This window comes from Peromyscus maniculatus, chromosome 9, assembly GCF_049852395.1.
Source record: "Peromyscus maniculatus bairdii isolate BWxNUB_F1_BW_parent chromosome 9, HU_Pman_BW_mat_3.1, whole genome shotgun sequence".
NCBI lineage: Eukaryota > Metazoa > Chordata > Mammalia > Rodentia > Cricetidae > Peromyscus > Peromyscus maniculatus.
This window is the reverse complement of record NC_134860.1, coordinates 50,567,155-50,579,319: the sequence shown is the minus strand read 5'-3', so window position 1 is coordinate 50,579,319 and position 12,165 is coordinate 50,567,155. Positions and strand designations below refer to the sequence as shown.

The 12,165-nt window shown below is 41.8% G+C and overlaps 1 gene segment (V, D, J or C); it reads right to left on the bottom strand.

Annotated features, from left to right (window-relative positions):
• Window positions 1-1,006: 1,006 nt before the first annotated feature.
• Window positions 1,007-1,662, bottom strand: LOC121826248 (T cell receptor alpha variable 23/delta variable 6-like). The segment is given in 2 exon segments: window positions 1,007-1,465; window positions 1,611-1,662. Coding segments are annotated over 2 exon segments (411 nt in total).
• Between the last annotated feature and the right edge of the window lie 10,503 nt (window positions 1,663-12,165).

The following is a 12,165-nucleotide window of genomic DNA, read 5'->3' as shown; positions in this document are numbered from 1 at the left end:
TATTGAAAAGTTCCTCACTGTGGATAGGAAGGAGAGCTTGCAGGCTTTACATGCTTAAGTTAAATATCTTCTACATTGTTTTGGCTGGATTAGGTTTTGTCAGACAAAGTTTCACTATGTGACTCAGCTAGACTTCCAATCCTAGGCTCAACCATGCCTCCTGACTTGGCTTCCTAGGTAGTTAGGGCTCCCACAACCTTCAACTATGTACCATGAAAACATTTAAAATTATAAGCTGATTAAATTTTTCTCCAGTGCAAATTTTGTTAGTATGTATGTAGCATTAAGTGAGTAAACAGTGCAAAGTGTTAGGCAATGAGAAGTCCCTTTTCCACTCTGTGCACTGGTAATGGCCATAAAGAATGCAGCTGTTTCTGTTAGCTAAAAATTTCACCTTCAAAATCTTATTTTGTGCATCTATGAAATACACTTGTGACAATAGTTCTTTAGTGAAATATATTATATTTTTACATATTATTATATAGTGAAATATTATATATTTTCATGATATGAGTAAATTGAATTCTTCTTTCCCTCACACATGTCATTTGTCTATTGTAAACACACCTGCATCCTTGTAAGTACATCCTGGTTTCCATACTAGAATTTCTTGAAGGTAGATGGAATATAAAAAGCAAAAAAGAGCAATTAGATGTAGTCAGTGGTCACATATATCACCACTTCCCTGGTAATCAGAGGAGATTAAGGTGAAAGATAATTCTATGTGATTTCTATCACATAAGGCACAAAATGACTGACACTGTGCTGTAATATCTACACATTAATAGCATGTTGATAAGAGTGTAGGGTGATGGGAACTTTATAATTTCTACTTGGTGTGAACCAACCACACAGAAAAAACATTTGTACAACCACTTAAAAACAATTCAACTAAGCTAGTTAAGGAAATGGATCTAAAACTTCAGTGGTGCCTGAGGAGGAAAGGGAGAGTGGAGAAAAACGAGCCCTGACTTCACCTTGGTCTGTCTGTGACCTGAATGAATCTGATCCTTACATTCACTGTGTCCCCTGTCACCTGCTCCTGCAGATAAAACCCCTCTGCACCTCTGCCAGGCTCAGCCCCACAGCAGGGTTTTGCTGGAGCCTCAGCTGGGGTTTGGGTATGGGCTGCAGGTGCCTGGAGAGCACTGTGCACTTGCTGCACAGAAGTAGGTGGCTGAGTCTCCAGGCTGAGAATCTGTGATGTGCAAGGAGAACTGTTTATCACTTTTCCTGAAGAAGACTGTGAACCTTCCATCTTCCTTTTTATTCAACACGGATCGTATGGCTATCAGAAGTGTAGGGCCTTCACCAGGGAACTGCCGGTACCATGGGAAGTAGTCAAACCTGCTGTCCTCATAAGTGCAGTTCAGAACTGACGTCCCTCCTGCCCAGACTGTCAGAGATTGAGGACTTTGTTGCACTTGCTGCTGGTCACGTCTGTCCTGTTGCTGGCCACTCACCCCTGTGTAGAGACACAACAAATGCCATTAGGTTCCCAGGTTGTACTACCTGCTCGTGCTGTCAGCATTCATGGTTTTGTCCTGTCCCCACTTCTCTCACCCCTCCACATTAATTACACATCCTGAATTTTCTCCTCCGTGACTCACAGGCTAGGTGAAGGGCCAGGACTAACAATGATGACTTCAGGATCTTATCCATTCCTCCTAGACTGAAGCTTGGGGCGAATACCAGTGGCCTTTTATCTCCCCACAGAACACTGAATCTGCCTTCACAGGCATTTAGTTCTTTCAACAGGCTCCACCCCTCACAGACACTTTGTCTTAAGCTATTTCTGACATAGAAAACACTTTCCCCTTTTGCTCAAATTTAGTGTTTCAGAAAAAAGTCATTGAGAGTCAGAAATCCCTCATTGTAATTCTATGATTATACACTGTTGGTAGGAATATGTGTTGCTAAAGCCACCAAGAATAGCACTGTTATTCTTCTGAAGTATTAAAAGAAAGAAATCAAGCAGGAAGGAATGTAGGAGGAAAGGAAGGAAGGAAGGAAAGAGGAAAAGAAAGAAAGAAAGAAAGAAAGAAAGAAAGAAAGAAAGAAAGAAAGAAAGAAAGAAAGAAAGAAAGAAAGAAAGAAAGAAAGATGGAAGGAAAGAAGGAAGGAAGGAAGAGAAAAAGACCACTGATCCTACTAATACTACTTATGGGCATTTATCCAGGGAAACTGATGTCATCACATAAGAGAGAGACCTGCATATACGTGTTTATTACAGCACCATTCACTATTGCCCACATACAGCCTTGGTATCACCTGTCAATCTATGAATGAAGAAAATATTGTACTTCAAACAACAGAGCAAAATTCAACCGCAAGAAAAATGAACTGGCGCCATCTGTAGGAAAACAGATAGTATTGAAGGACATGATGTTAAAAAAAATAAAGCAGACACGTAGTGACACACAACACATGTGTTCTCATATGTGAAAACTAACAAAAAAAGAAAAGAAGAATAAAAGAAAGTAAAGATGCTCTTAAAATCAAAGTTAGACAAATGAGTATGGGGAGGAGGAGAGGGGACAAGGGAAGGGAGAGGACAACAGAGGGTGAAGGAAAGATGAATATCAGAAAATCTATGCAAATGCATATGCTAAAACTGTACAACAGCCAACTGCTTTGTACAATTAGTACGTGCTAATTATTGCAATTATATGATAAAATAACAGATCCATTTAAAATTTTCCTCATTCTAGAAGATTATGCACACACAAATAAAAGGAGTTAAGATGGAATTACCCTGGGGCAAGAAAATCAACTAGATAACACAGGGTATCAAATAAAAATGCCAGTGCAGGAATGGGTTACCTTTTTTGGTGTTTGAACTGGTTTGCTTTCTATTACTAAGATAAATTAACATAAAGACCAAATTAAACTTGGGGAGGGAAAAATTTATTTGGTTTACATTTCTGATCATAGTCTATCACTGAAGCAATCCGTCAGGAATTCAAGCTGGAAAAGTGGCAAGAAACATACATGAAATCTGCTGGCTAACTTGCTCCTCCTGCCTTGCTCATCTTGTTTTTTATATAACCCAGACCTCCTACCCAGGGATGACAACGCTCACTGGGGTTTGGGTCCTCCCATGTCAATTGTTAATAAGAAAATGTCCACAAACATGCCTCCAAACAAGTGTGACACAACTCCTAGATTGAGGTTCCCTCTTCCTGGTATCTCCGGTTTGCGTCAAGTTGACAAAAATTCACCATCACAGCTGACCCCTTGTCACCCTGACACAGACAAACAGCGTTATTCAGCCATAATCTTTCCTTTATGGTTTATCTCCAAGATCTCATTCAGATCACAATATAAACCATAATACAACTTTTAAATAACCAACTTTTGTTATTTACATTATGGAGCATAACTCATCTGCTAAAAACAATGACATCATGAAATACACTGGCAAATGGATGGGACTAGAAAAGATCATCCTGAGTGAGGTAACCCAAACCCAGAGAGACAAACATAATATGTACCCATTGTAAGTGCATATTAGCTGTAGAGTAAAGGATGACTATGCTACAATCCACAGTGTCAGAGAAGCTAAGTAATTTTCCTGGATTCACAAAGATAAGATATGTGATGGAATATTTTCACTGAATTTGTCAAATGCAAATGTACTAGACATTGTTGATATAAATATTGTCTGTACATATTGTATATATTTATTTTACTTATTGTATATAGTTTTTCTTATATTAGTTATAACTTTTTTATATCAGACAAAAAAAGAGGAAATGTGGTGATACTTTATCTGTGTACCCCAATAAAGCTTATCTGAGGATCAGAGGAAAAAGCCAGCCACTATATTAAACATGGAAGTCAGACAATGGTAGCTTACTAACTACCCCTTTAATCCTAGCATTCAAGAGGCAGAGATTCATCCAGATCTTTGTGGTTCAAGGCCACACTGGGAACAGAGCCAGGTGTGACAGCACATGCCTTTAAATTCCAACACTAGTTAATCATAGAGGTCTGGAGGTCTGGACAGACAGACAGGAAATGATAGAGCTGGGCGGAAAGAGAAAAGTGATGTAGCTGGGTAGAGAGAGGAAGTGAGATGGCAAGCAGACGAAGGATATAGGCATGGGTATACAGGAAGTAGGTCTCTCTGGGAGCTGAGGAGTTGGTAAGGTGAGGTTGGCTGTGGCTTGTCCTATTCCTCTGATCTCTCAGTTTTCCCCCTAATATCTGGCTCTGGGTTTTTTATTAATACAACTCTTTAGCAATTCCTCTTACAAACCAGGGATGATAGGGGCTCACAGAGACTGAACCAATAACCAAGAAGCCTGCATGGACTGACCTGGGCCCTTTGCACATATGTGACAGTTGTGTAGTTTGGTGTTCTTGTGAAACTTCTAACAGTGGGATCAGGGCCTGTCTCTGACTCTGCTGCCTGCGTTTGGGTCCATACTCCTCAGACTGGGTTGCTTCCTCCAGCCTTCACAGGAGAGAAGGTGTCTAGTCTCTCTGCAAGTTGGTATGCCATGGCTGGTTGATATTGGTGGGAGACCTGCCATTTCTGAAGAGAAGCAGAGGAGGAAGAGTAGATGTGGAGAGGGGGAGGGGGAGGTGGAAGGGAGGGAGTAAAGGAGAAGCGGGAGGGGACACTGAGGGTAGAGCGTAAAAACTAACAAATAAATAAATAAACAAATAAACACATAAAGAAATAAATAACAAAAAATGTTCAAAGTCTTTTTAACGTAAGTAATGTCTTCTGTGGGTTTCTACAAAATCCAAAGTAGTTACAAACTTCTATTTATTTTATGCTTTTATTTTTATTTATTTTTGGATTTTTTTGAGATAGAGTATCTCAGTGTAGCCCTGACTGTCCTGGCACTAGCTCTGTAGACCAGGCTGGCTTCAAACTTACAGAGATCCTCCTGCCTCTACCTCCCAATTACTGGGAACAAAGATGTGCACCACCATACCCAAACTTCTTATTCCAAGAGATAAGAACCAGGACACACTTAAATCAGACAAAGCAAATTCACAGTGCCTAGTCTCAGCTTCTTCCTGTTCCCTTCAGTCCTGCAGCTTCCTGTCTGCCAAAACCAGCATCACATTGCCAAGATGAGTTTCCAGGTTGAAGTGAATCCCTGACCTCCCTAGACCATAGTTTCTGTGTGCTGAATGTTAGAAGATAATTCCCATAAGATTTGCTTCAGTTCATCTACCCCTTATTCATTAAAGCTGATTCTTCGGCACCAACTAATCAGGATCAATTGTTCAATAAAGCAAAAGTTTCATTTCCACAGATTTGTAATTCAAAACATCCTGGGTCGCATAAGTTTGAGTCTGTGAGTGACCTAGCTGCAGAGTTTGTCCATGATTTCTGCTGTAATCTCCTGTTTGAGTTCCTGCCTTAATTACCACCAATGATGGACTATGACCTGGAACGGAAGGCTAAATAGATCTTTTCACTTTCTCAGTAGCTTTTCTTCAGAGTTTCATCACAGCTACAGAAAGGAAACAGAGCATCCAGCTGTCTGCACACTCTGTGTCTCCATGACTTGACGTTCTTGCTGTTGCTACAGTTTGTTTTCTCCTCACTGACCCTGACTCTGTCCACAGCAACGTCACCTGGAAGCCTTTGTCTTTCATTCCCTTTCTCCTCATCCTTTGTGAGTTCAGCACACTGTGGCTTAAATGATCACATTGATTCAGTCTTCCCATCAGCTTCTCTGTTAGTTCTAAGATGGACGTTTATGATTCAGGGGGGATTATATATATTGAGAATTTACACATCCAAATCCTTAATCTTCATGGCCAAAAGCTTATCCCAGGTTAAAACTCTGCCTATACGGAATAGTGATATTAAATCAAGCAGATGTTCTGTTGTGGTTTCCGGATGTCTTGTAACTGGGAAAGGCCAGGCCCACCCAGCTGAAGGTTTGTGTACTGGCTGCAGGTGTGTGGGGAGCACTGTGCACTCATAGCACAGAAATAAGTGCCTGAGTCTGTGGTCTGAGAGGAGGAAATGTACAGAGAGCTGCGACGTTCCTGAGTGACTGTTGTGGACTTCAGTCTTCCACTCTGCTTTGTTCCAGAAGGATTGGAAAACAGGCTGATGAGGTGTCCCCCAGGACTTTGGTAAAACCACTGCATTTGGTATAAAGTGGTGGAAAAGTTGCACTGCAGCTCTGCATGCTCTCCCTCCTGCAGAACCAAGGACACAGGACTCTGCTCCACTTGTTGACCTTTCACCCCTGGTTAGAAACAGAGAAAGAGACACAGAAGGGGTCACTGAGCATCCACAGAACCCTGAACACACCCCATGTCCTCTGAGAAGGTGGGAGCTCTGCAGGACTCCTGAGCTGCTTCCCCACCCTCCATGTGCTGACAGAATCCTCTCTGTCCCTGAATGTGGACAGCCAGACTCACAGCAAACCTGGGTGCACAGCAGCCCCAGCAGAGAGCACAGCAGCCTCTCCATGGTGCTTGTGTGGCTGCTGGAGACAGAAGCAAGGAACCAAGGCCTGGGCTGTGGTGTCAGGATGGCTGTTGAATGTCCCTCCTCCTGCCACCAGTCAGCTCCACCCAGGAACCCTGCCAGGCCAGACACTGGAGAGTTCCCTCCCAGCCTTCTGAGCCTGAAGCCCCTCCCAAACCAGACCTGGCTGAGAGTCTGGGCTGAGCACAGTAGGGGTGGCAGTGTAGGGGAGGAACATTTTGATGTGACCCTGAGGTTGTAGGGAGTTAGGGATCCAGGAAGCAGGAGAGGACCAGTCCCTGCAAAGAGAACAAGCCTCAGCCCCACACAGTCTGGCACACTCAGAGACACAACACTAAAAGTTTAACTCAGGAAACAGATGCATGTTCTAACTAAGGACACTTTACTGGGGCCTGAGGGATGGCTCAGCAGATAAGGGTCTTTGCCTTCCCAGGAGGCCTTAGTTCCATCCCCAGCATCCACATGAGGTGGCTCACAGAGTCTGTATCTCAAGCTCCAGGGGACATGACGTTCTCTATGTGCTCCTCAAATCCTGCACACATGGGCCAGACCCACTCTCACACACATTTTTAAAAAGAATCTTCATCTGTGAAATATTGAAGTGAAATCAGGCAGTAAAGAAATAATGGGAACATAACAATAGAGTAAGGTAATGGTTTCATAGGTTTATAATGCATTTAAAACTGGAACACTCCTGCAACAGTCAGGGTTTGTTCTAAATGTTGTTTAAAATATGACCACGTAAGAAGGAAGTGGACTGGGGAAGCTAATGTGGGAGTCCTGCATCCAGAGTGACAGGGCAGCAGCCCTGGTGTGCTATTGCACGTGGTGAATGAAGGGGCAATGTACTTGAGTTCACAACAATACAGGAATGTATTTTAAGGTTTTCCCCATAAAGATGACTGCTTAACAAATTAGACTAGTCATAAGAAATAAACAACTACCTCAAAAATAACTCACAGCAATAGGCTTGCTTTCTTTGTACCGCCAGCTTCTGAATAATGACAGAGTCTTTCTTAAGTATGAAAGCATGGCCTAATGTTAGGCTTATTCCCAACTATCTCCTAAAACTTAAATTTACCCATTTATATTAAGCTATATTCTGCCATGAGGCTCATTACCTCTCCTCCATACTGTTTGTCTGACTTTCTTTGTGTCTCACTTCTAATCCCCTGCATCAGATTCTGCCTGGAAGTCCTGCCTACCCTCCCCTAGCTATTGGCCATTCAGCTCTTTATTAAGCCAATCAGAAGATGCCTTAGACAGGCAAGGGAGGACAGAGACACATCTTCACACAGAATGATCAAATATTCCACAACACACACCCAAACTTACTCCATTTTAGCCCATCATTCTCTCGAACAGTATTAGACCAGCTAATGGCTTCAAATACTGTAGGATAATTTCAAAGAAATTTTGACTCAGGTGAAAAATGCTGTGAAGGACATTTTTTTTAACCTGAGTCTAAATTCTACTAAAGGAGAAACCAGACATTTCTGTGCAAAATGAGAAACAAAAAATTGGCAACTAAGATCTATCCCATAGGAATGAAGCGTTTCTCAAGATTCCACTTTCTCTTTACTGTTGCATTTATGGAACATGCCAACTGCCTAAAAGTGTCTGAGGCTGGGACCCTGGTTTTTTACTCTGCAGGTCTCAAGTTGTTTGTGTTCAGCTCTATACTTGTGACTCAGAGCACAGGAGCACTCAACTCCCTCAGTCCCCTGTCAGAGGATTCTCAGGTGGGAGGAGATTCCATCTTTCCTGCACTCAGTCTGAAAGCCCTCCAAGCCTGAGAAAGGCTGGCTTCCAGGTGTGAGCTTCAGGAGGTGCTGGAGACCAAGGTGAGGGTATTACATATGCAAGAAAGGACACTGGGGGACAAGGAATGAGTAGCTGCTCCTCAGGGCCTGAGCAGCTACTGTAGCTGCACAGATGCAGGTATCATCCTGTCTGGACTCTGCATTCTCCTGCAGCATCAGCGCTGTGTAGGGATCTCAGCCTAAAGGAGGGTGTCTGGTCACAGTGAAACAGCACAGTGCTCTTTCTATGGATGAGACCCTAAAGCAGAGTGACAGTGGACAGTATGGCTACTCTGAGCCTCAGGATCCCCAGGGAGGTCAACAAGGTGAGCAGGAAGAAGCTCACTGTTTCCTGAAGATCCCCAGCAAGCAAATACAGCCTGAAAAGTTGGAGAGGTAGACAGAGAAGTTGCTCCAAGCTCTAACAGATTTAGATACCTCATCCTAGGGACACTGGGGAGACAATCCAGAAGCAACACTGTCTTTCCCTTGGCCTGTCTCTAACATCTGCACAAAATATGTTCTGTCAGAACACCTACTGAATTACTGGAGGAGGTTTAAAAACAAATATCTAGTAACTTCATACATGAACATAATGTATTCCGATAGTATCCACCACCACCCTGTTCCCCCTACAACTCCTCCCAGAACCCACTAAATTCCCCTCCCCTTGCAGAAGCCAGGAAACTAGAACATGGCCACAAGGGCCAGAAGAGAGAGCTTAAGAGAAAGCGGTAGGGTAGTAGAACATAGGTAATGTAATGTTAAAGGGGACAGGAGAGAGGGAGGAAGCAGGGTAGGGGGAGAAGGAAGGTTTCTGTGAATTTATTCTAATCTGTGAAAACACCATTTACCTTTTAGAAAGGAGCGTCCTCTAGAGGCCCATTTGAGAAATAACAGGTTCACAGCTGCACTAGAGTTCCCCCTGTCTTTGCTGACTTCTGAGTGTGAATCCAAGGCTTTCATCATGCACAAAGGAAGCTCGATGCTTTCTAAGTAGAAACTCATGAGTTTTTAGTAAAAAAAAGAATATAAAGTTATGAACCAAAATGGGAGAATAAGATATTTAGAGTGAGAAAATTACAGCATTTTACACATTTCAAAACAAGTAGCAGGGACATGGGAATCAGAACACTGCATAGTTACCAGATTTCTACACAATGCCATCAAAATGCCCAAGAAAAAGATGTGGTAGATGTTGCTAGGAATATTGCAGATGTGTTACCACATAAGTAAATTAAGAAGTACAAACTCAAATAAGCATTGTACATGTACATTTTTAAAAAGCCATCAAATCTGCTACAGACAATCTTCACTTTGATGAACTCAAAGTCAACATACACCGAACTGATAAGAGACTCAGTTCCTGTTCAGTTCCTTGGCTTTTCTCATAAAATACAACATAATTTAAAAGTGTCACCTGCCATATTCTAGGTCCTGCCCACTGAGGAGACTATGCCATGCATGGACACCAGGGGGCAGGAGTTGTGATCATTGCATTCCAATTCCACTACCACAATTCTCTCTCTCTCTCTCTCTCTCTCTCTCTCTCTCTCTCTCTCTCTCTCTCTCTCTCTCTCTCTCTCTCTCTCTCTCATCAATCAAAATGAAGTCATTGAGTACATTAACAGTTAGCATTCAATGAGACAATTTTGTGCCAAAAGGAAGCAAATTATATTCAGTAATATAGGGAGGGGAGTTACAGATTCCAACATTGAAAAATAACAGGAAATAAATCAACATTACTTTGAGTTAAAAAAAAAAAACAAGAAGCAAATAGACATAATGGAAAATAGACTTAATGAAAAACACCATTAGATAAAGCCTGTGAAATCTTGATGACATCACCTGTGTGTACAATGAATGAAAGTAGGTAACATAAACAAGTCCAACTCAGTCATTCATTCTAGCCAGATCCAAAAGATGTTTATGATAACTTTATAATCACCTGGAAAATGAAAACTGTAAGGAGTATTTGGTGAAGAACAGTCTTCAAAATGTCTTACTTTTTTAACACAATTTAAAACTCTGGACCATGTGATCATACCACTGGGGTCTCCTTAGACCTTTAGTCTGTTTATGTATAGGGACTCTGGAGCACATGCTCCATTATGCCCACATTAAATATTCTTCCAGTCTGAATAATTTATCACCTGTATGTTCTAAAAAGAATATCTTAGTATAATAATTTATCACATTAATACTCATATTATGATTTTATGTGCATAAATCTAGTTTGGAGAATTTAGATGAACTTATTAAACAACAATCTCAGTATCAGGCATGGGAGTTTTTGTTCAGGGAAGCCAGAGAGGTGTACAAAACAACACAGGTTATTGTCATGTTTCTTGGCTGCCCACTATAACTAGATGGTGAGATTCTAAGTATAAGGCCTCCACATTCTACTGTTGCATGACATAGAGAAGTCAACCCAGAACTTACTGAGGAAAGTCTTCCTTGCTGGTTAGCTTTTATAGCACTGGAAAGTCCTATGCAGGCTGCTGGGGAAGAAAGGATAGCACTAGTACTAACCAGAGCTGAACCCTGCATAGTCAGTACAGAACATCCAGTAATATGTGCTCAGTGGTGTAATTGTGGCCTGACTGCTATGGAATAACAGTGCTTTCTGATTGGATTAGAAGCCTAACCAACAGGAGGGAATTCATGCCTAGTACTGTAACATGGCCAAAATCCCATGGTTCAAGAGGGCTTAGGCACTAGGGGAACTACTATTGGTATTTTGCTAAATAACCATGTCAAACGGCCTTCTAAGTGTGTGTCTATCCTCACAGATTATAACTAGGCTCAACTTTGTTTGGAGCATGTGTTTGAGGAAGTTTCTATCACAGATTTTTCCAACTGTTTTGTTCAAATTGCCTTTAGTGCTAGTTATCCCTCCCCACATCCCTTCCTCTACCCTGTCCTCTCATCCCCAGCTCTGTTAATCCTGCCTGTTCCATTTCCCCATTTATGGCAGTTTTTTTCTATTTCCTCTTCCTCTGAAGATCCCCTTCTCCCTCATGGCCTCTTACTGACACCTAACACATATGGATATTCCAAATAAAGCACACGTATTGAAAGCTAGCATCCACATATTTGAGAAAACACTATGCTTCTTTATTTATTGGATCTGTGTTATCTTGCTCAGGATGACTGTTTCCAGTTCCAACCACCTACCTGAAATTTTCATAATTTCATTTTTCTTATTTTCATCAGAATAATACTCCATTGTATAAATATACTACATTTTCAGATTCCTTTCATCAGCTGATGCACATCTAGAGTGTTTCTATTTCACGGTAATTATGAATAGAGCTGCAATGAACTTGGAAGAGCTAGTATCTCCTTTTTCCCCTTATTTTTTTTTATTTAAAAGTATTTTTTCATTTTACATACCAACCACAGCTCCCCTTCCCTCCCCTCTTCTGAACTACTCCTCAACTTCCCCTTCCATCTACCCTCAGAGAGGGTAAGGCCTCCCATGGGTGTCAACAAAGTTGGGCATATCAAGTTGAGGCAGGACCAGTAACAGATGGGAGCAAGTATCTCTTTACACAGATGTAGATGCTTTTGGTTAATTCCTCAGGAGTGGTATAGCTAGTGTGGAAGATTTATGTTCAGCATTTGGAGGAACCTCCATACTGGTTTCCACATTGTTTATACCTGTTTGCATTCACATCAGCAATGACTAAGTCTTTTCCCTCATGTCACACTCTTAGCTGGTGTCCTGGTCCTTTGGTTCTTAAAATCCCTCCTGCTACATTTCTGTGGTGTTCCATGAGCCTTAGTTGTAGGAATTGCACTGTAGATGTCTTAACTGGAACTAGAAATGTCACAGCACTTATTCTCTGCATTGTGACCAGTTGTCAAACACTACTGTGGCCTCTATAC